Source organism: Corvus hawaiiensis, chromosome Z (assembly GCF_020740725.1).
Source record: "Corvus hawaiiensis isolate bCorHaw1 chromosome Z, bCorHaw1.pri.cur, whole genome shotgun sequence".
NCBI lineage: Eukaryota > Metazoa > Chordata > Aves > Passeriformes > Corvidae > Corvus > Corvus hawaiiensis.
In genome coordinates, this window is record NC_063255.1 from 4561563 (window position 1) to 4586366 (window position 24804).

The following is a 24804-nucleotide window of genomic DNA, read 5'->3' on the forward strand; positions in this document are numbered from 1 at the left end:
GGCACAGCAGCAAATTCCAGTTTTTTTCCTAGATCTTATGGGACTACCATATTTAAAGAATATATCTGGTCATGTGGAATAGCTGTTTTCCTGCTCTTGGCTGAAGAAGCCATTAGAGTCTCAACTGTTTCTGCCAGCTCCATCCAGATTTCTCTGATGCTCTTGGACATCTAAAAATACTCTTCTGCACAGACATCAGAAGAGCAACCTCAAGATCAGTATTACTAAGAATATATAAAGGTTCTGAACTGATACATGTAAAAGGCCCCTATCCTAAATTTTGAGAAGCTCTTGCACTTTAACTTGCTGCCACCAGCATTATAAATTTCAGTTTTGCTGTACATAAGAACATATCATTTGTAGGTTAAGTATTTGTAATTGAAATTCACAATTTAGATCTCATTTGCTACAATTTAGATCAAAGGAATTGCTTACTATTTTAAGACAAACTATGAATTCCAATTCTTCAGAAGTATGTGCTGACTTAGGTCCAGGTAACTGTTCTCCCCTCTTGCAGCATCGGCTGCACCAGAAACAAATAAATCAGGCTCATGGCAAACTGAGGAGACTGTCACTTCTTATTTTATGTTCAGTCACCAAATAGTCTGAGATATAGAAGGTAACTTCTACATTTTATCCTTGTACTTTTGACAATTCCTGTAACTAGCTCTGAGATCCATTGGCTCACTGTTCTTCTGAAGTCAAGCACACCAAATTGTTAGTTTAGCACGCACATTATAGTGAATCTAGACTTTTTGTCTTGCTGTTCATTATCACTACAGAATGGTATCTTCAGTATCAACTGCCTGAAAATTAATTATAAAGGAAACACAACTAAAAATAGCTGAGTATATAAATTTCCTAATCTCCTGTCTTCTGAGAAAAGGCGTGATACAGGTGATGTCAAGGTAAGGTAACAAGAATATATCAGTTTTAATATTCAAAGCTTTTGACAATTTTTTCTTCTGGGGATACAAAAATAACTGTTTCAAAACTAGAATCAGATAGAAAACATTCTTACCACAGCTCTAAACCATCTTCCAGAAGATAGACATGTGGAGGCTGAGAAACATCTGTACTCAGTTGGATAACTGGAAGTAGAAAGGGATAAAGATTTTTGCTGTCTGCTCCCAGTCCCTACAAAATAAGTAAGAAATATAAAGTATGTAAAAAACCTTAAATCAAGCATTTCAAAATCAGCATGGAAAAGATCTACAATGCTGTTATATCCACTCGTAAACATGCATTCAAGAAATCAGAGGTTGAACTTGCTTCCATTTCGTACAACAATAAAATAGTCTGTTATTCCTAAGCGTATTTATCAATAGTCTGCAAGAAAAAATGATAAACATACATTCCTAAAAACATTCTCTCTTCGAAGAGTCACAAGTCTAACAAATACCAAGTGACTAAAAGCTGAATGTTTTACAGATCAAGAAAGTAATTACTCTTTGGTTCTTATCATTTACAAAATAGTTTACATATTCTAATAATCAGGAGAAGTGTTTGTTTTTATAGCTACACAAAGATTCACAGACTTATGACAGTGATTTAGTTTTTAAATGATCCATGAGACTTCTGAACAATGAAGAGTAAATTGGGAACTACTGCCAATTACTGAACAGCATTACAAAATACTGTAATATTACTGCTTAAGAGAACTGAGGCTAGTGGAATGCTGAATTTGCATAATTCCTGTATTTTGATAATGGAAAATTTTAAATTATTTGATGTTTCTAAGTTGCAGCTTCTCTGTGGATTTATCTACTTACTTAAAGAAACATGCCTTAAAAGAAAAAGATTCTTCTATAAATTTGCCTCATCTTTTTGTGTCTACCTAGACCAAGAGATAAACCTTTAGTAAAAAAATACTGATATTTCAGGCTCCACAGGGGACAGAAACAAGAATTTCCACAATTTGTTTATGGTAAAAACGTGTTTCCTCTTCACTTAAAGTTATGCCACTTTTTAAAGAACTTTTATTTCTCCTTTTATAATAATACTTGTCATTTCCCGTTCATTTTCTCTCCGCTGTTAACCTCTACAATACTATCCTCTTAGGTCATGCATTTCCACAATATCAAGACTGCACCCATATTAAGTCTGTTCCTTTACAGACACTGTCCTAGGAGCACTTCTCTTGGTCTCTGCTAGTCCTACTATATCTTCTTTGACATGCAGCAGGGGTTGGAAAGGTTGGGTGGCACAGAATCCGTATTAAAGAGGTAGTTAATAGCATGGATTCTGCAGGCAATATAGCCGCATACTGTTTTATCATCAAGAAAGAACTGTAGCAGATACTGACAACTTTTATGTGACTGATTCCTTACCTGGATGAGATGGATTAGGGTGGTTAGAATGGCACATCGTAGCATATTGTGCTCCTCACTCTGCTTCCAAAGGAGTGGTAAATACTGAACCAAACATCCTACATATGGTCGTATCTAAAGTTCAGAATACAAATTGGTTTCTTAGTTGCGAAACAAGAATAATAATTTATCCCAAGCATAGTTTTTGAAAAATGTAGGAGCTGCTTTTGTCACAGAAGAAATACAGTTTGCTTAAATCTTACTAAAACACCATATTCTTTACTTTGTGACTGAATTAACTTCTGACTACAGAGTACTTTGAAAAGAACATATTACTTATGGTGACATTTGTGCATGGCAATCAAGCTTATGTAGTAAATAGGACACTAAAAATATCTAAAACTTGATACGCAGAGATATTTTCATATTAATACATTCTTCACTTAGACAGGATTCTTAAACAACATCACACTTTAAGACCAGAAACAACAGTCCCAGTAAAACCAAAAAAAAAAAAAAAAAGAAAAAATGCTGAATAACCTCTGAAGTTACCTATCCTTTGAGCAGGATTTAGACTATGTAACTTCCAGAGATTTGTCCTAGCCTACATTTTTTATTATTATGCTCTTCAGTACTAAAACGTTAATCTATTTGTCTTCTGAAGTATTTAATTAGTAATTAACCTAAACATATTCAAGGGTTCTTTCTCAACTTGTCTTTAATGCTGCTTCTAGATGATCTAAACTGCAGGGAAATCTGCTGTCATGCTGACTTTTCCTGCAAGGGACAATTATGAAAGCTTCATCTGGCTCTCAGACAGAATTATTTGTAGAAAGACAAGGATAAGCTCAAAAACATGCATTATCTCTGTCCTTAATACAGTAATACTGGAAAAAAAAAAAACAAACCAAACCCACCACAACAAAACCTGAGACAAAAGCAGTCAGCTATTCAGTTTAATTCTGCAAAACTATCTTCAAATTCTTTATGTAAAAGCTGAAGCACATACTTTAACACTAAAGTACTGAATTTTCATAATGTGAATTTGAAACCTATCATGCAGTTAAGGAGAGTGCTGTAGAGGCAACTCTGACCCAGACCAGTACTAACAAGAAATTACAAATTTAACTGTACACTCCACAGGAGTGCAAAGCATTTTTCCCAAAACACATCTTTTTTAATATGTAAGATAGATTAAAATATTAGTTCAGATATGAGACAATTAAAATAAATCACAAATAAATAAATAAAATTACAAGAAATGCCACAAGATGTGAAAATCCTTCTGTACTCCAAAAGCTGATTCAATACAAAAAATACATAGTAACTTAGGAAAAGTAAGTTAACATTTTACATGAAAGATAAATGAGACTTGAAAAGAGAACCAAGTAATGCCAACCCTGCAGGCATCTCTGACAACAATAACCAGTCTATTAATTGATGACATTTTCCTTCCACATCAAGTTCTCCTCTGTGTTCTTAGGACAAAGCTAAAACTGAAATATATATTTAAATACCTGCATATTGACTCTTTCAATCACACAAGACAGAACATGAAGAACATGCATTTTGGTGTCACACTGTGTTACTTCCTGAAGCAGCTGAAAGAGCAGTGTAAACATGGACTCTAGGTACTAAAAGAAAAATAAAGAAGTGCAGATTAGACCATCAAAAATACAACTGGTGACATTAACTTGTAATTTTCCTGTATCCTTAAAACTCTACGACATCCATAAACTTTGAAAAACACTTACAAAGCATGCAAAATGTTACTCTTTCACTTGGAAAAAAGCACATTAGCCAGTCACTGCCTAAGCAAGGCAAAAATATTCAGATATGCTCTTACACAACAGTTCGAACACGATCAGTTTGAACGTATACGACTTTCGTGTTTTGATAAGTGTAAACATGATTTCACAGGTAAAATTGGCTGTCTCTCCAGAAGGAGCACTTTGTTGGAGTCAACGCAAAGGTACAGTCTTCCAGCTTTTGGGGCAGTAGATAAAAGTTAAATATTGAACTGAAAAAGACATGTTAAAAAAATCCCAGTGTTTACAGTCTACATGCACTCTGCATTTTTGTTTTCTTTGTTCTCAAGCAAGTTGAAATTAACATGGAAGTCATAATAAAATAAGAAAAAACTAAATTTGAGTGATGAAAATAAAACTTTGATCTATTTATCTCTTTTCACTGTTTACTTAATGACAACAGTAATGACCACAGTAAAGAACACAAATACAGGAGAACCAGAAAGTAGCGCCTTTTTAAGGCACTACTTTAACCACACACTTGTATTTAATATTTTTAAGAAGCAGCAGGTTGGAAAGAACTGCATGAAATGGGCATGTGGAAAGCCACAGTGGTGTGGAGATGTGTTTGTTAGATACAGTTTTAATATTTTCTTATCATAAAGAAACTTACTATCTGGCAACACCCAGTATAGAGTACTAAACCCACTGCTATGAAGTTGTAACAGCCATAGTATTAAAATGTTCTGAACTTTGTATCTACACATTAGCAACCTTAACAGCAGCAGTACGAGTATATATTTTGGTCTATGAAGAGTGAACATACAATATAAACATGCACACACATCAATTACTAGACAGTGTAGCTCAAAATGAAACGGGAAAGTATTTTTTCCTGCTTTTCTCTATGGATTTATCAACTCTTCAGAATATATAAATGTTCTTACTGGTAAGAACTGGTCAGTTCTGAACTCAAAGTCATCTACAGGTAAATAAACATTAAGGAAAAATAATACGGATTGCAGATGGATACCAAGACTCAAATGAGCAAAAATATAATGTGAAGAATTTGGTAGTAAGTTTAAAACTGTTTTTCAGTAACTCAGAATTAAGAACTAATCAAACAGCTTTTCAAATAAGGATATTTAACTTCAGCGTCGTAGCTGTCTCAATACGGACCTGAAAGACAAAAGTCAAGAAGCATCATGCATACATCCATTAAGCATTTTGATTATCCACACAGTATCTGACAATATCAAATCAGTTGATGTTTTTGGAATTGAATCATTCTCTGTGTCCTATCATCCTCTAAGAAATGCAGTTAGTTCATTTTCATTCACTTTTATTTTAGTACCCTTTACATTTTATTTGTCATTGCTAAAGTGGTAGAAATTGAAAAACCTACTCAGGCAAAACCTTCAAGGACAAGAAGTAATTAAACACAAAGATATCTATCTAGACTGTGATAAAACTCTTGCAATAGAGGAGTTTAACTTGGAATTATCTCATGGCTTGCTGTCAACCAAGAAGCACAGAATCAAATAAACTCAGCAAATTACACTGTTCTTCCTGTAGATGCTTAGAAATGCCTTAGAAAGCATTCAGTAAAAACATCTGACACAGAAACACAATCTACTCTGCTACAGCTGTCTGGAATCACAGAAATTATTGTTATGACTGGCAATTACTAACTAATACATACCTACCAAACTAGCAAAGTTTATTTTTTGGGTTTTTTTGTGGGCTGCTAACCCTGTTTGTTCAGAAATAAAAACAAAATAAACAACAGCAAAACCAGCATCTCAACTTCATCTCACCTGTTGGCAAACTGAAGTTGTAGCTTAAAACCACAGACTTGTACTCAAGCAATTTAGCAACCAATGCCTTTTATCATATCCTGCTAGCAAGTAATTTTAATGCCTAAATAACCATAGAATCACAGAATTGTTACAGATGCAAAAGACCTTCAGGATCATCTAGTCCAACCGTCAAACCAGCACCACCATCACTAAACCATGTTCCTAACTGCCATATCCACACATTACTGAAACATTTCCAGGTGAATCCACCTCTTCCAATGCCTGACAACTCTTTCAGTGAAGAAATTTTTCCTAATGTCCAACCTGAACCTCCCTCGATGCAGCTTGAGGCCAATTCTCCTTGTCCTGTCAATGGTTGCCTGGGAGAAGAGACTGACCCCCACCTGGCTACAGCCTCCTTTCAGGCAGGTGTAGAGTGATAAGGTCTGCCCTGAGCCTCCTTTACTCGAGACAAAACAACCCCAGCTCCCTCAGCTGCATCCGCAGCCTGTGGCACTGCCTGGGGTTGTTGTGACCCAAGAGCAGGACCTGGCACTGGGCCTTGTTGAATCTCACACCACTGGCCTCAGCCCATGATCCAGCCTGTCCAGATCCCTCTGCAGAGCCTTCCTGCCCTCCAGCAGATCAGCACTCCCACCCAGCTTGGTGTCATCTGCAAACTCACTCAATCAATGCTGTATAGTGAAGGGACTAGTCACAGAATAACTCTGTTCTAACTACATAAAGTATCCATTAATTTATAAACTACTGCAAGATATTCAATAATTTTATTCCTACAAAAACAGATTGTTGTTCTCAGAACTCATTTTCTCACCAAAGTCATCACTTGACTGAACATCTTCAGGGCTCATTTAATGTCTTTGACATTACTGTTCAGTATCTCCACAATTAAACATCACCACATCTTCCCAATGGTTAATCTTTTGCAAGACACAACAGACTTTAAGGCATGATGATATGAAATTCTCAATCAAGTTTACACAAAGTAAGGTATTTCTGTTTCATCTGTGATTACAACAAATGTGTAATCCAAAAGATTAGTTATTTATACTTACCACTAAGTCATGGTCTTGAAGCAAGTTACAAATTGCTTCATATAAAACAGGTCTCAAGTCTGATTTGAATTTTACAGAAATCCACTGTCCAATCAGCCATATTACTCGTCGGCGTATTGGTTTATACCTTTAAAAGTAGGAGGAAAAAAAATTGCACTCGTGAACTCATTGCACTAGTTATAATAGAATATTTTGATGAAAAAGATATCCAAGAATCATGATGCAAATATTATTGCCCAAAACAATTAAAAGACTTAGTTTGTCAGATCAACTTCAGAGCAAAAACCTTTTCCATTAAAATTCTTCACAAGAAGGGCTCAGGAAAAGCCAACTTAGTCTGAAAAAGATAATTTTCATCCTAAATGACTGCATCTTGAATGTCTCCCTAAAGATACAGTTCATTCTGCATACAGCACACCAATTTAAAAAAAATAAAAATAAATGTTAAATTTATTATGGCAATCATGGTATCTACTGCTTTCACTATAGTTCCCAGCAATTCCCTTGACATTCTATTTATGCTCAAAAATTTTAAGTCAGATACAATTTAAAAATGCAAACTTAAGGACTGCACTACAGCAACTGTCAGAGTAGTTCACTTCATCAGTCTAAAACTATTCTAAGAACAGACATTACCTAATCTTGCACTACTGCCATGACAAGGGCACAAATCAAACAACTTTAGAGTCAATGGAAAGAACAAACCAGAACAATGATTGAGAAAAACATTTCACAGAGCTGCTATTTTTCCCCAATGATCAAATAACTCAGATTTATATGTTTAACTTGCAGATATGTGAAGTTAAGAAAGATGAACCATATTTATAGAATTTTAACTAATATATTGTTACTGTAAATGTATTTTTCATTTGATTCATTTGAATGTCTTGTTAGCCATCAAGATGCCACATAAACTGAAGTTGACATTTCTCTACATTTAGTAAGTATGTTTTATTAAACATTCCCATAACTATGAGACTATAAACAGAGAACATCTTCAGAGAACATGAAAGTTGTGGAAATAGCATATATAAAGCAATTCATTAGACTGGAACACTAATCTAACAAGGAATAACATCCAGGGTTGCTCAATGTTTACTGAGTGGCAGTAAAACATCAATAACGCATGCTGAAGCATGACTTACACAAGACATTGCCTCATTAACAAATCCTTTGATTTGTTCAAGAAGCTGTGATGATACAACTTTTTCTACTCTTAGAAGGCCTGTATCTGACACACAAACTCGTAAACATCAGAGTATTAAAAAAACTAAGTGATTTTCTTGAGATTGGAGTTGGACAGTTTTCAAACCACTATCAAATAAAAGTTATAAATGACATGATCTAAGTACATAACTGTCTGCTGACAGCAAAGATTTTCAGGTCTGCTGGTATCTATTGTGCGATCCATACGTCCTACCTGCATCTCTATATTATTTCTCTCTCTGTCTCCATGATAGAGAAAATACAAAATGTTTTTGAGATTTTTTGGGGTAGGTCTGTGTTTGGGTTTTGTCTGGGTTGAGATTTTTTGTTGGGGGGGGGGGGGGGTTGTGGGTTTGCTTTTTAATACTTAAGTTTCTAGGAACTCTTCTGCTCATAGGTGCTCATTTTTGAGGTCCTACTTTTTCTACATTCACTATTTCTGGGAAAAGCTTGCCTCAGAACATTAGCTTTCACAGAAAGAGCACACACTGACTAAACACAGGTCTACCACTAAGCCTGGTGGACCTAAAGCTCACATGGGAAAAGTGACCATATTCCAGAATAAGGCAGTCTGGACTGCATAAGACATTCAAGTCAAAACTATTTTACTTTGTCTCTCAGCAGAAAATGCTGCTTTACAAATGAGTTACCACAAAAAAGAATGTATTCAGTAAACTACTTTCATATTAAGGAAAAGTTTCTCATTAATCAGTACTAAACTAAGGATCACGGCAAGCTATAAATTTGGCAATGCACTGTTTCTAAAAATCTTTTAGAATTTTTTTTTATTAATTCCATATTTCTTCTACTGCTGTGGTCATGGTTGATGGGTTTACTATCAACAGGTAATGAAACATTCAAAGAAAACAAAACACTGCAAACTCCACGCTCATTGCTGACAACAGACAGGTTTGTGCTTCCAAACATCAACTAGTTCTTGAACAAGCATGAGTCACCATGGGACATTCTGTGGGACAGCAGGTAATACCCTTCAACCCACTCTATCTGAACTGCATACGTATTCCAAAGCTGCTGGTAAAGCAGCACTCCATTCAAACCACTGCCTCCCCTTATTGCCATGGTGGTCTCCAATGATGAAGCAATTAAAAGCAGTTCAAGCAAAAAGGGCTTCAAAATTCCAGACAATTTCTGCTACAAGCTTCTGCCCCACAGGAATTTCATCCTGGGATATCGCAAATGCCAACCAAATGGTTATACCAGCTCTCTTTCTGAACTGTAATATAACTGTATCAACAACACAAAACTTGTCACAACACAAAGTAAGTTTTACTTATGCCATATGGGTGAATAGCATAAAAATGCCTTAGCCAGCATGTGCTGCAAAGTTCATGGCAGCTTTATTTAGAGACTGCTTCTGGTGGAGCACAACAGCAAATGAACAATCTTATACAAGATCTCCCATTTTTTCCTGCTCTTCTGACATTTAGCTTAACCATTAGAATACTTGGCCACTTGTAAATAGTAAGTGAAATCTTAGTTTAAAAAATAGTCTAATGAGAAAAAGAATAAAAGCATTAGGAGACAGCAGGTAAACAACTGTGGCAATCATTCTTTGACACTAACATAAGGTTATACATCCAAAAGTAAGTAATTAATTTTTTTAAAAGTATACTGTAGTGAAAGGAAGCATTTTAATATTTTAACAGGATCTTCCACTCTACACGAACTCTCTATGTAAATAGAGCATTTGGAAATAAAAGAGCTGACTAGTGACCCATTACAGAAATAATTTACAATTTATAGTAGCTCCTAAGGGTATAAGGAAACAAATTAGTTGATGTTTCACATAAAGATTGTCACTGGTAAGATGAACTGCAAATATAGAAGAAAAACATAGTTACAGTCTTCAAAGGACATTCGGGTCAGCGCTAATAACTGTGCTGAGAAAAACAGGACATACTTATTTAGAGTCACTGGCTGATTTGAACTTGTCTGATAAGGATCAGCATGCACAATAGTGGTCACTGTCCTTCCCCTGGGGAAAGAGTGAGTTTGAGGAAAAGGGAGGAACAGTGTCTTCCAGATAGCTACAAAGAGCGACAGCTCAGTCTGTACTGAGATGCCAAAAATGATCTTTCAAAGTACCCCATGATATTCGCTAAATAAGAGGTACTCATGTGAAGGCCATCCAAGTGAGGGTGACCTTGGTGAGAAGGAAACACCACAGCAGATGGACTGTAAAAAACTCTTCATGTAGAACAAGCCCGCAATCATTCACTCTTTACAACACAACCCAAATCCTTATTTCCCCTATTTATTGCAGCAAAATTAACAGAACAGAATTACAGAGGGCTTGTATTTAAACTAAAAGAGAAGAATGAATCGCTATTTTATAAAACTACAGTTTTATAGGGACTATTTCCACAGATTTCAGTTGGACTTGCTGCCTAGAGGACTCTAGGGTCTCCGGAGGTCTCATTTCTTTAAATGAGAGAAGGTGGTTATCCTTAGAAGGTTTTGTCAACTCTAATGTATGCAAGAAGACAGACAATGTACTTTTACAGAACCCTGGAAGTATCCACCACACAGTAATTTAAACATAAACTATCAAGAACACTGTCACTTCTGTGACTGTATCAGTTATCTGTATGCATTTCATACCTCTACTCATTTAGTGGATATGTTTCAAGGTTGAGTATTTTTCAACTCAGCAATTATTAGACATTATATCTTATCAGATTTGTATCAACAGTTTGTATTTAAATGATGAAGGCATAACAAACCAAGATGTTTACCTGTCATGAGAAACTTGTAGTTCTGCTAATAGTTGATTTTTAAACCATTGATCAAAATCCACACTATCAAATAGTTCATAAGCAGCCAGTCCAACCGCATTATACACTGGGGAAAAACAATAGTTATGCTTATTGTTTGCTTAAATGTTAATCTTTTAATACTAAATAATCAGATTAATTTAATATTCAAACCACATTTTGGTAACCTGAACATAATAAAGCAAACAAAACTAAAGCATATCTTTCTTTACAAAGTTTTATCAGACCATGGTGAAAAGGAGCTCTGGTGGAAATAGTAGAAGAAAGACACTATAGAAGAAAGGTTAGATTCTTGAAAAGAGCTAGAAGCCAAAAGAACAATAAGGATCTTATTCTATCATCAAGGATGGTTCCATAAGAAACAATTATTATGTTTTGCCATAAAATCTCCTCACTTGTAAAATGGACAGAGCATCTCCATGAAAGCACTGAAAGTCATTTACTTGGCAGAGCAGAAAGAACAGTTCAGTAAAGGACATTGCTTGCTCCAGAAAAAAGCCAAAAAGCAGTGTATTTTTACATACACATTTTCAAAGGTCAAGACCAACATCAATCAGAGGAGAATTCATGCAAATTTTAAGAAGTCAAACACATACACAAAAGTGGCTCTGTTACTTCAAAGATAAAGTAAAATTTAATTTACCAGCATCTTTGATCAGTATAGCATTGGTATTTTCCATGTTGGTAGATCCTACAAGCCAAAGTTAAATAAAAAAGTGTCACTAAAACAAGGAATGCAAGAAACTTGCATTTAAAGCACTTAAATGCTTCAAGAAAGTAAGACACGAATTAAGACTGCTTTCACTGCTTTTATTTCATTTACAAGTTCATTCATTTCACTTTTGATACTTTGTTCAGTGAATACACCAAAAGCAAATCTCTGCTTTCCTACCCTATTTTTGACTTACTTCTTTGGAGATGAACATTTTTAACAGCAACATAAACATAAGTCAGAAGCAAGTATTTTAAATGAACAGACTCAAAACCTGTAAATTGCAGACAACTGTCAACCACATAGTACTACATCCAAGAGGGTCCTAGACCTAGTTCCCTTATTTTTTATATAAGCATGCCTATAAGTAAATATTTTCCAAAGTTTTAAGAATTAATGGATTCTTCATATCATCTAGTACTTCAACAGTAAATCTCAATTTGAAGAGCAGAAGAAAGCTGCTATGGGCCCCAGGAGAGTTAAAAAAGTATGGATATACCTTTTATCATGGTAGTATTAACTCATGTAATTTTTGGAAAACAAAACACATTACCTATCAACCCTATGATAAGGAATCTTTTACTACTCCCCATATTACAGCACAACGAGCCATCTCAAAACCTATGTACACAAAGCAATTTATGAAGAGATTCTGTAAACTCAGAAAATCAGTATTTATTTTATTTTGATATAATTTAATGATCCTTTCTGATAACCTCGAATACAAAATATTGTAAGTCAACTAAGGCACAACTAGGGGAAACAACCTGAGTTGAAATGACAGGGAAAAAAAAAGCCACTCCCACTTACTATCTTTCCTGGCCATTATAAAACTTAGTTTGGGGACAAAGAATCATAAAGTAAAACAAAGAAAATATGAATCATTCCCCAACCTATGAATAATTCAGTCTTCATACAGAAACCCCATGAATTTTTAAAGCAGATTCTTCAGATTTGGAAAGTCCTCTAGACTCTCCAAAGTGACAGTATAACAAACTTTTTATTTTGAAGTTTTTTCTCCCCCCAAGATTTTGGCAGAGACACAGCATGAACTGCCTTGCAATATTTGAATAAGAAGTTCCCAACAAAAAACAACCCAAAGAATTCATTCCGCTTGTGGATCACTGTCAAGAAAGTCTGAAACCTCATGAAATTAGAAATGCCACATTTGTCAATCCTCTAAAACATTTATGATGAAAAGCAAAGAGCCTTTAGGACTTTCTCCTCCTAGATACACAATGCATTTCATTATGGTAAGTTTAGAAGTAATTTTAAAATATTAAGATGTACTTTCAAAAATACAGAGAGAATGCACTATACAATATTAGATATTACAAGGTCAAATTGTTTAATAGTTGACAAGAGTGTGTTATGAATGTAAACAATTCTACATTTTTTATGTCCTTCGTTTTTTTTAAAGAACTTACCTTGTAGACTGTGAACCATTTCTAGAAGAACTGGGGTAAGAGTTTGATTATATTCATGAAAAATATCAATAAAAAGAACTTCTGTGCACGGCTGAAAAATTAAAAGATCTGGTTAGAATCTATTAAAGGCAATTAAAATACATTTTATGCTAAAATTTTCAGTGCTGAATACCTCACACTGAAGGTCATAATTTAAAACACAATATATTGTAGCAAAATTAGTCCTGTAAGAAATACCACTCTTTCTACAATACATTGTGCTTTAACTCCAGCAAGAGTTTGATGGCTACATCTGTATCAACAAGTTTTGTGGCAGAACAATGAATCTGTGGAGTGAAACAGCTGGTGCTGTGCAGCCAGTGACCACACTGTAGGTGTGTCACAGGTTGTTTTTGTATTGGCTTATTGGCTCTAGCTCAGTGACTTGGACTGAACACCCTTTTACAAGTGGAACATACAAGATGTACCACGCTGGGTATTTTAGTTTTAAAATAAAAGTAATCCAGCAGAAAAACCTTGAGATCTCTCTGCAAAGGAAACCACAGCAGTTACAATTGGGAGATACACTACAAGAGCATATTTCTGATCTGAACTGAATTAACTACTATAATAACTAATTAATGAATAAAATTAACTAATAAAGATGCACCTGGAACTTCCTTCACTCATCATGTCTACTGTCTACTAACAAAGTCATAAGTGGTTACATCAGTTATCAGTTTAAAAGAGACAGCTTCTGCTAACTTTAACCAGATGTTACATAATTCAAATGTTGAAGCAAACTCCTTTATCCTCCCTCTTAAAATATGAAGTGCATAGATTCCCGTGTATTTCAGCAAGTTTGAACACTGATAAAAGAATGAAGTTAAACTTGACTAAATCTAAAAAAACTTAAGGATTTTTTTGAAAAATATTACCCATCTGGGTTACAAGACTATCAAGAATTGCATTCAGGAATGTTTAATCGGTTTCTTTCAAATTGAAACACTTACTCTGAGACTGTACTTCCAAGAATCTCCTCCAGTCTCCTCTACAGCTATTATTTCACAAAGGGAAAAAAAAAAGTATTATTTCAACTAAGGCTCAAACAAAGTTTAGCATTTGGATATGAGGATATCATAGACTACTGAGAAATCTCTTGTTATGAAAAGAATGTCTAGCGGGAATATTTGTCCATGTAAGACTGCAGGAAATAAAATGGCCAATATTGCAGCAGGCAATTTGTAGAGACCATGTGGATATGAAGCACATATACAAATATCTAATTAAACTACAACCAACTGTATAGCATGTTTCTTACTGAAGCTTTCTGGATCCTCTTCCCACATGGTCAATTCTTCCTTTGTCAGCAGGAAATAGTGAGTGACTAGTCTCCTACATATTTCCATTAATGTTGGGTATGTGAAAAAAGCTGTCTTTATCTTATGTGCTTCAAGAGTTCCAGGACTGCTGTCTGAAATAAAACATGAAGATTTCAGATTACAATTAAGTGGCTTAATGATCAAAGACTAATCAAGTAAAATTAAAAAGAAATCAATAAATAAAAAATTTCTATCCTCTGAGGAAAAACAAAAAAAGTGTATTTTCATGGCAGATTTTAACTGACTTTCAGGTGGTAAGCAGGTTTTTAAGCAAGTTATCTATTCTGACACATACCAGTATGTTTATGAAACTTTTTTTCAAATTCATAAAGAGAATGCTAATTGTTATCTAGTCACTGCCACATGTAAAACTAATGTGAAAGGCTGCGGTATTTTTTTAATTCGTACATATAGCAGTGTATGAAGTTCCAAAATTAAACACATTCCTACCAAGCAGAACATATGAACTTCTTTATATTCAACTGCATCTCCAGTCCACTGTGTTTCTGTGTTTCACTGTACTGGTATCAGTTAATTACAGAAAACACACCATTTTGTCAACCATACCTCACGGGAAAGATGCAACAAACTAGTTGATGAAAATAAACCAAACTCTATACCTCAATACGTTTTAAAATTAGTTCAATGGAAACTAAAACAATCAAAAAAGAAAAGATACTTGTGCTCCTTTTGCATCTAAAATTCTTTTGGCACATCATTATCTATGTACATTAATACTATAAAAATTACAATAACAATTGTCAATATAGAGACAGAATCATAAATAGTTCAATAATTATTAAAACATTAATAAAGGAGTTAAATTGTTGGGAATAGCTAGCAAAATGTTTCTCAAGACATAAAAAATTATTTTAGTAAATAGTAGCAGTACCTTCAATATTTTTGGATGGCTTGTATGCATAATTTTTTACAATCATCTTAATGAGATTCATGCATTGTACAATAAACTGCTCAAACACAACTCCTTCACCAGCTTCTGTGAAAACATAGCTTACAGAGAACTCCAGTGATCTCTGAATCAAAGCAGTGAATGAGAAAGGATGTTGATCCAGGAAGTCCAGAAGCTTAAAATAAAAAAGAAAGCAGAAAAAAAGAAATCAAAATACTTTTAGTGAAGTCTTATTAAATGCTTTAGTAAACTAGCTATCAAAAACAGATGCCAATTTATATAAAATTATAGAAAACTGAACACAGACAGGAAATTAGGAAGACATCAGTATCAATTGTTAATGAAGCATTATTTAACAGCTAAATTCTTGATTTGCGTTCAAATTTTTTGTTTTAAGTATGAGGAACAATATCCATTTTCAAATGGACCAGCTTGCTAGTAGTAAATAAAGTATAATCAGCCATACTTAAAACAGTGAATATTTCAGCAGGTAATTCATCCCTATTAGAATCAGTGTAAGTAAAAGAGGTATGAGGGATATACAACTTCCTCTCGCCCAACACCAACACTGCAGTACAAGTATTTGCTTCCTCAACTTAGCTTTTCCATTAATGGTCTAAAATACACTGGTGGATTCCTTTAATCTCTTTTAGTACTGCAAAAATGCCTAAACCTATATTCTTGCATCTGAATTTCTAGAGGTGGTAGATTACCTATTAATTGAGTTTACTTTCTCTTCAGGTCTGTGAAAAAATATGCACATTTGCAATGTAAGTACTATGACAAAGACCAAAAATAATGTGTCAGAGCACATAGAATAGAATGTGAAAACAATGGGAACTCTGTAGGTTTGGTTAACTTAAAAAAATAAACCAAAAAAACCAAAAAACCAGACCAAGTGTCAACGTTAAAATTACCTTCCAATACAATATACATATAACAGTTACACAGAACCAGCTGACAAGTCCAAGTGTATTACATGATACAAGTCTCAGAAGGCAAGATAGTTTTTTGTTAATTTTCTTTCAATTAACTAGTGTGGACAGTAATTCCATAGACCTAACAAAGCCTTGGAAATAGTGATCTAACTACCTATAAAAAATAAAATGTAAAGCCTATCTCTTCTTTATTCCTTAATACTATTACCATTGCTTTACCAATACTTCCGGAACTCTTCTTTAAACAAATCCTTGCTAAATAATTTACTTAATGGAATGCACTTAATTTTGTTTGAGCTAAGAAAATGTATTCTTCACTGCTGCAACCTACATCAGCATGAGTAAACAGACACCCTTTTCTTCAAAAATACATCTGTTAAAGAAGTTTTAAGTTGCAGTACCTTCCATTTCTTTGAAACGTCAGAAATGTATTCACTTTAAGGCACGTGTCTGGATAAGGACTGCTCCTCCAGAACCACAAACTATGCAGTAACTGGAAGGAGATCTTACTTACCACTTTAGTGAACAGAATTATGGTCTTTTCTAGACGATCTCTGCATATGCTTTCTGCTCTTATACTTCTACCTGGTAAATCAGACATTTAACAACTATAAATTTTCAGACTTTCATTTTCTTTCCGGATAGCTAAATTTAAAAAAATTAACACTGGAAAAGAACTTATTTTTACTGTAGTTAAGAGATTATGTCAGCAGAAAAAAGTTCTAGGGCAGAATAAATTCAAAGTCAAATTCAAGGTAATGATTACTGGGAATAAAAAAATCTTAAAACATTTCTCTCAGCTGTAGTGAAATTCACTGCACGCAATCAGGAAACAACAATTGTGACATCATTACAGAAATTCAATGACAAACAACTGTTTAAATAATGCAAGCAATTGCCAGTATACACAAAAAATAAGTATGCATTGAAAATATAAAAATGTCCTTTTAATAAAACTATTACTGCATAATATTATGTGCTTTCCTAGAAACTGCACCTTAAAGAATAACTTATTATGGACACTAGAAAACATTCTGAATTAGAAAAAAAAACAGATAAAACTTTTATTAAAAAAAGGAAAAACCAAAAAGGGGCATATTGAAGGAGTACAGGCAGAAACACGATACAATAAATGTAAACACTAATCCTGCAAGGTAGTTGTACCTGCTTTTGCAAAACAACTTACTGATTAGAAAAGTGGAAATTGAAAGGTTCAGCTCAGTTCTTGTCTTAGGACAAAGAAACCCCACAGTCCTCATATTCTAGGGGACTACAATAACCACCAAACTTCAGCACAGGACGGCCTTCAATTCCTTCTATTGAAACTATGCACCTTTCTTGTCAAAAATGAAAGGACAGCCAGAAGGAGCCTGACTGTAGTATGGTAAAAGTGGCAAATGGTGGCAGTTTCCATCTCTTCTAAAAATGAGGCTCAAAGCCCAGATCAGCCATCTTATTGAAGTACAGGCTCCTGAAAAAAGGAACTTCACCAAAATATCAAAATACACATAACTTATTTTAAAAAGATTCTTTCTATTCAGTTTAGATATCTATTCTCATAAAAAGTGTTGTTGAAGTATGACACCAAATACAATTGTGGTGATTTTACTCTGGATACCAAAAGACACTTTTACTGAATTCTTCTTTGATAGTTTCAGCAGCTTTTAAAGTAGCTTCGACTTATACAAAAATACGTTGCACCTAAATGATTACTGATGATGCACTAGGCTGTATATTTTCACCCAGCTTCTAATGTTTAACAGTGAAGACAAAGAAAAATATTCAGATACTTACTGCACTCCAGAAACTGTTTCAGCCGTTCAAATATGGCATGTAGAAAACCCTAAAAAAAAAAAAAAGTGTCTTTTAAAGATGAAGTCTATTCTGCACTAGTTATGTCAGACTGAAGTCGGTTCAGGTGTGTAACCAGCTCAGACATGACCTCATAACTTTTAACTGAACTCTTTTGATTATTTTGAACAATTTCCTTGTGAAATTAATAATTAGCTAGCAAGCAGACTGCATAGATGATCCAAACTGTCCTTATTAGTATTACATAAACAGCACAGCAACTCTAGTAATAGGAAGGATAGGCAACTACAGACATATCCTTTAAAATATGCTTATCCAGTTCTACCCTCTTCTCAACTTCCTAGCAGAGGACACAGGTTGTAGGTACTCAATTCCTCCAGCAAAACAGGCAGCACTTGCAGTTAAGGAAGGTGCTCAGGTTTCTTTCTCAGACCCTACCCTCTCCATGGGCTGCATACCACAGGCTTTTATCTCAATCAAACTAATTTTATCAGAAGAATATGATAGGACAAGTATGGCATCACATTTATCACTAAACAAAATGCTTTTAACTGGAGGGAAGATAGCACATGTAAGACATCTTTCAGTAAGCAACAAGCGTCACCATCATGTGGTGTGTAAATCGGAAAAGGTGTCGTCTTTTTTTAAACATTAGTGTCCTAGCATTTAGAATCTATTTAGGATCTGACAGCTCTAGACTATTGGTAGGACAACTTTGAGAGAATGTTGCTTCATCTTCCTTTGCATAATAAAAATGTGTGCCTTTCAACGATTTTCAAACATAGCTCTAAGAAAACCGGAAATCAACACAAAAGACTTCTAATCAAGAACGAGAAATGCACATGTCACTTACCATCACCTCTGCATTCCAATGAGGTTCTACAAAGCCATGGACCGTTAGTTTTCGAAGAACTAGGAAAAAGAAATTACTTGTGTAGCTATTTATCAGCTCTTGTTTCAACAAATTTCAGAACACAATTACAATTCCACTTGCCATGCCTTTCTTTCAACTCAAAGCTTTAAAAAACACACATAATTTTAGGTCCCTGGATGCCTCATCCATACCTAACATTCACCTTTGTTGAAATTACTTTAAAATACATCTTGTGTAAAATCATGAAGAGAACTCCAAGAATTACTCAATCAGGAAGAATTCTGCCAAAACTCTAAGTATTCAACTCCTGAATGATTCTGCAGTAGGAAAAGGGCCAAGTACAGTCAAGTAAGGCCCCTAAGACACTTGTGAATTCTCTCAGGTTTATCACTGCCAATAACCCAGAAAAGCTGCATGCTGCATCCTCTGAAACAATTCAGGACATGTATTATCTACATTGCAAGCATTGCACACAAAAATGTCAGTTGTTCAAAGCGGCAAAATAGTCAGGATACGCGTTTACTCCACTCACAAGCCTTTGAGCATCAAACTAAAATACAAACTGACTGCTAAGGCTAGCTTTTCACTGGACACAGGTGGAACCTAATGGAATGAAACTTGTAGCTCAGCTTCCTCAATTCAGTGCTAAAGACATAAAAGCCTACATTACAATACATGTAAGAAAACATCCTGTTATGCCCTCCACTTTCCAACCTCCTAGACATTGACTGCTTACAACATGCACAGTGGAATGCACAGTTTCTCACATACTGAGAAACAAGACTACTCTCTCTCCCCCTTCTGTATGATTAATCCTCCTTCTGCCTTACAGTACAGGTAAAATAAACCAAGAATATAGTTACTCCCAATGGGCATGGCTTTGTTAGAGAATGGGAACTATTTACCAAAGAATTTCTACACATTCTACAATGTGAAGAAAATTATTTGATTCCTTACACTTAACATCATTCTATATTATTACCTTTCAATGACAACAAGGTCCTTTCAAGTGAATTTGCAGCTGCAGCTTCATCCCCTGCACAAATTTGCTGTAGGAATGTATCTGTATGATGATTCCACAAGGAACATGCAAAGCTATAAATACTTGATGTAAGCTGCAAAAAGGAAGATGAAGAATATATTTTGTTTCCTGAATTTTGCTATAGCATAATAAATCCCTACATTTCAAAGGCTGGTTTTAACTATTAAAATATTTAATCCAGCTTCTTGTATCACGGGCCACAATGTTTAATTTGTTTCTTTTTGTACTGAGTTGTACTAATCTAAAGATGTTTTCCAGAAAAACACCTTGCCTTAATTTGAAGATGTTACGATACACTCACTGGTTTCCCTGACTACTTGGGTCTATGACTCTTACCTTAAAGAAAACTATTTCCTTTCTTACCTGATTTTCTGTAAACACAGCTGCTGGTATAATATGGTATAATGCTTCAAAAAATTATCAGTTTTCCTCATCACCTCTTCTCCCACAAGACAAGTTGTCAATCTTACAGTTAAATTAATGTCTGAATCAACTTACTCTGGGACACACTTAGCAGTTACAGGTGCAATAGTACTGAACAATGCGTACTCCAAAACTAACTTTACTTTGTTGATAGCTGCAAACACTGATTTTTTCCCTCAATTCTTTTAAAATACAGAATGACAAATAGTTTCTAATCAGGCAGAACTGAACAAATCTGAAACTTAATTCACATTACAGTTCACAGACAGTGCTTAGCTGACAAAGATATCTGAATTACAACCATAAGATAAAGTTTTTCTCACTCAGTTATGGTAGCACTTGACAGCTTCATAATTACGGAAATCTGCAGCTAGTCTGCTACACCTTACATCAATGGAGTCACAAGCACGTGACCTGTTTATTTAGTTGCTTTGACTGAGTAAAGGTAAGTAAAGGTCCTATTTACAAGTCAGTCTTCAATACCTCAGACTCCTGATGGTTAAAATTTGATCTTATTGTTACACAGATAAATAGCTAAACCTCTGTAAACAGTCTTCATTTTCTGTGCTCACTAAAATTTCAAAAATTGAAGGGTAACATGTTTGACAAGAAAGTTTAACTCACTAAATTCAGTTAGCTGTGCTACATTGTTGTCCAACTCCAAATGCGTTTGGACATGCATGGCCTACAGCCGAAGTTAAATCTGTGTTCTAATCAGTGGATTTTTACAGTGGAGAATGTAAACTGAATGACACAAGATTTGGCATGTGCATTCACATCTTGCCTTTTAATTAACCTGAAGAGGTGGCCTACAAAAACCTCAAACATATTCCTGCTGATGATAAAAAAACCAAAGTATGGTAATATGGAAGTCTAAATCCCAGTATTTGTTAAAGACTATACTGAATTATGAATCCAGAACACACTCCAAAAAACCTCAAAAAATTCCTAGAAAAGTAAGATCATGTATGTCATAAGGCTGATATGCAAATACTGTTCCGTAGACAAAGCTCTGCTTCTTTACAAAAATTAACAACATTCAAGCTGTATGCAAAATTAATAAAGATCTCAAGCAGCTCACCCAGAAACTAACTTCCAGTTATTCCACAGTATACATATACCCACAACATGAGATAACTTTTGTTTCAAGGGCAAACATTAAAGTCCACAAACATGCCATTAATGCCCTGCCAGCTAAACTCAGGAAGAAGCAAGCATGTACAATACATGATTTGCATGCTCTACAATACTGCATTACATCACTTACATCATAGAAAAGCTTCCTGTCTGCAGCAAGCCGTTTGGATGCCAGGGTCTTTGTAACATGGTAGAACGTAAGTAGCGCTCTGTGTTGTTGAAGATCATCCTGCACCTTCACAGATTCTACAAGAGTGGGGATAAGTTCTGGCCATTGCCTTGGGCAGTCCACTCTGGCAACTTTAGCAATCAGTACAGAGATCTGAGTTGCTATCTGCAAAAAAAACACAGACACCACAAAATCGAAAGGCATTTAGGAAATGAATAATGAAGAGATCAACAGCCAAATAAAACCTGAATCAAAAAAGACTAGGATGGATTGCTAGATTTTTCTGTGCTTTTTCTCAAGCTATTTTTACATTTGCTGAATGCAAATAAATTTGGAGAAAAAATATTGTATTTAATGTTTGTAGCAAGTATTTACATAAAATACTGAACTTGACACCTGGTTTAAATTTTACATAAAGACCAGTAACTGTATTTATTCTAGAAGACACATAAATGAAGACACAAATATTTGGGAGCCACTTTTTACTTAATGATCTTTTCTATCACTTTCCATGAACATACACTGTTGAATACATATTACCCTTAATTCTACTCTACCTGACTTTTAGACAGAGCCATTCCCAGCCCCAGGCATATGTATGTGTAAGTCTAAACCCCATCCCAGTAGATGGGACTGAGACTCTTTCTTGCTCCAGATCTTCACACCATAGGCCAAGGACACCTGCACTGCTTGTACCATCTGACTTTGGTTGTTGGGCCCAAATCCCACGCATACACACCAGTCTTGCCAGTAGGCGGAACCTGGTCCTTGCAGCACACATGCAGGATGAACAGAGTGAGATTACACAGCAAGATGGGTGAGGGATGCAATCAGAACACAGGACAGGCAGTGGTCATCAGGTGCAGGGTTTGTTCAGACACAGGTACAGACCACTCATGGTTTACATAAGACTGGCCTTTCTTATGCCCTCTTTCTGTCTATTCCACACTTGGCTGCTGTGCAACTCCCTACCCCTAAACATTCCTTAATATATTTTGTATGGTCCCTCAAAACCCCACCTCAAATATCCGAAAATTTCACATTCTTCTTTTCCCTGTTCTTATGCCATTCTAATTGAAAAGGTCCTTGACTGGATTACTGAAGCAGATACTCTCTCCTTTGACACACTAGTACAAGCACACTTCCAGCCTGGGGAAGAAGTCAAGTTCTTAGGCCCCCAGAAGGAATCCAAGTGATTTACAGGCCTAAGAGGGATAGCTATGCCCTTCTCCTTCTTTACGGTTTCCTGAGATGTTTCATCTGAAGTCTGACAACTCCACCAAGTTTTCTGTACTATTTATTCCTACCATGCTCCTTAGGGAGAAGAATTGCTTCAGGAAAATGACATCAACATTCTCAAGGACAAACTGGGAGTCTTACTTATTACCAGATCAAATTATGTCAATTGGCAGGGGGAGCAAATAAATTCCTCTTCCTATGATCACATAGCAAGAAGCAACCTCCCAGGAAGGCCAAAAGTACTTTTATCTTGAGGACTGGCTTTTTAATTGGGAGAAAAAAAAATTGGTGTCATACATTTGAGGAAGTATTTTGTTCCACTGTTCCCTCCATATGGTAAATATCTTCAGAGGGCATGGAAATAGGCTCTCAGCAGATGGTATATTCTCTTTTTCATCTTCACCTCCCCTGGAAGTCAAGTTGTATCATCACATCTCCATACTATGCCTATTTCTCACTTTTTTGTGTTGTTTTTCTTTCTATACAAGAGTCATAATTTTTCTGCCTTCAGTGATGCAAAAAGCACAAGCTGATAGCAACTGTGTTATGAACTATCTATGACTGGAAAAGTGCAGTTATCAGGAGCACAGGATATCAAAACTCAGACGTATCAAGCAGTCTGGGAACTAAATGAAAGGTTCCTCTGAAAGGACACCTCAGGATACCTACAACATAGATTGGGGAACAAGAAGAAAGAAAGGGAGCTGGACTCTGTTAACATATTTCAATATTGCACATAATTATTCAGGCAATTATTTAGACTGCTGCCATAAAACCAAACAAAATTCTCTGCATCCTAAAAAAATGACATCCCAAAAAATATCATAAGGACACACAAATGAAAGCATGAAGCCACTGGTCTTTAAAATGTCAGTTAGAAAGGTTCCAATCTCAACTGCAACTATGGTCTGAGAACTGCCAAGCCGGCATTTTTAGCTATAAAACATGCTGTGCTATTATCTTAGCAGGCAAACTGATGAAATACTAATGAAGGTATGGAAAAACTATTAATAAAAAGTTCAAATTGTTTTACAAACAATGTAGTTAATATTACGATTTTATAAATGATTTACCTATTTATACATGCAAAAAACATACAAACTCTTCAAAATTAAATATTTACTTAGTAGAAGCATAAAGTACACATGCTTTATGGTTCAGCTTGACCTACTTCATAGCTCTTCTTGGTTAAAACACAGAAGTGAATAATATTTGGTGGTATTGTTTACATTGAAACTATATGTGCAGAACAAATTTTAAAATGCTTTATACGTATCTGCTTTTTTAAAAATTGCATTTGCTATGAAAACTTTTAATTCTAATCAAAACTGTCATTTCACAGTAGGCTTCTACAGAGACAAAATTACTCTAATTTTGATAAATTGCTCTAATACTAGAAGTTACATTAATCCTGTCAAGAAATCCTAGAAAGTTAAAACTGAACTGTCTACAGAACAGAAGTTTATTTCCAGTACCTTTTCTTTCTAATCTTTATCTTATGCCAATCATTTCTGTATTTTCTTGACAAAGTTATTTAAGATCTAGCTCAAAATATTAGCAAATACTTCCTTGCAGAATCTTGTACGGTGAAGAAGTTAGCAGAAGACTGATTTATCCAGTATGGGCATATTCTGTGCCCCTAACATTAGTTCTATACTCAATATAATAATAAATTCTTATTCTAATCAAAATCATGGCTTACAATTAGTCATTTTATGTAAGAAAGGACACTATTACACTGAAGCTTTATTAAGCTTATTTAAATTCACTAATGCTGTAACCAGACATGCAACAGCAATACTGCTTAGGTGGGTTTATGCAGCAGCA

General features: G+C 35.0%; 1 protein-coding gene across 5 annotated transcripts in view; it reads right to left on the reverse strand.

Annotated features, from left to right (window-relative positions):
* Window positions 1-24804, reverse strand: part of IPO11 (importin 11) — an 82329-nt gene that overhangs the window by 39883 nt on the left and 17642 nt on the right. For all 5 annotated transcript variants that reach the window (XM_048291702.1, XM_048291704.1, XM_048291703.1 and 2 more), the window contains 17 exons: window positions 21700-21903; window positions 19950-20082; window positions 18947-19005; window positions 18076-18124; window positions 16796-16866; window positions 15326-15518; window positions 14373-14525; window positions 14065-14108; window positions 13073-13163; window positions 11577-11624; window positions 10895-11000; window positions 6933-7059; window positions 5203-5236; window positions 5005-5045; window positions 3827-3943; window positions 2331-2444; window positions 1022-1137 (listed from right to left, as the gene is read on the reverse strand). In XM_048291702.1, coding sequence (XP_048147659.1) covers window positions 1022-1137; window positions 2331-2444; window positions 3827-3943; window positions 5005-5045; window positions 5203-5236; window positions 6933-7059; window positions 10895-11000; window positions 11577-11624; window positions 13073-13163; window positions 14065-14108; window positions 14373-14525; window positions 15326-15518; window positions 16796-16866; window positions 18076-18124; window positions 18947-19005; window positions 19950-20082; window positions 21700-21903 — 1700 coding nt within the window. The remainder of the gene's footprint in view (window positions 1-1021; window positions 1138-2330; window positions 2445-3826; window positions 3944-5004; window positions 5046-5202; window positions 5237-6932; window positions 7060-10894; window positions 11001-11576; window positions 11625-13072; window positions 13164-14064; window positions 14109-14372; window positions 14526-15325; window positions 15519-16795; window positions 16867-18075; window positions 18125-18946; window positions 19006-19949; window positions 20083-21699; window positions 21904-24804) is intronic.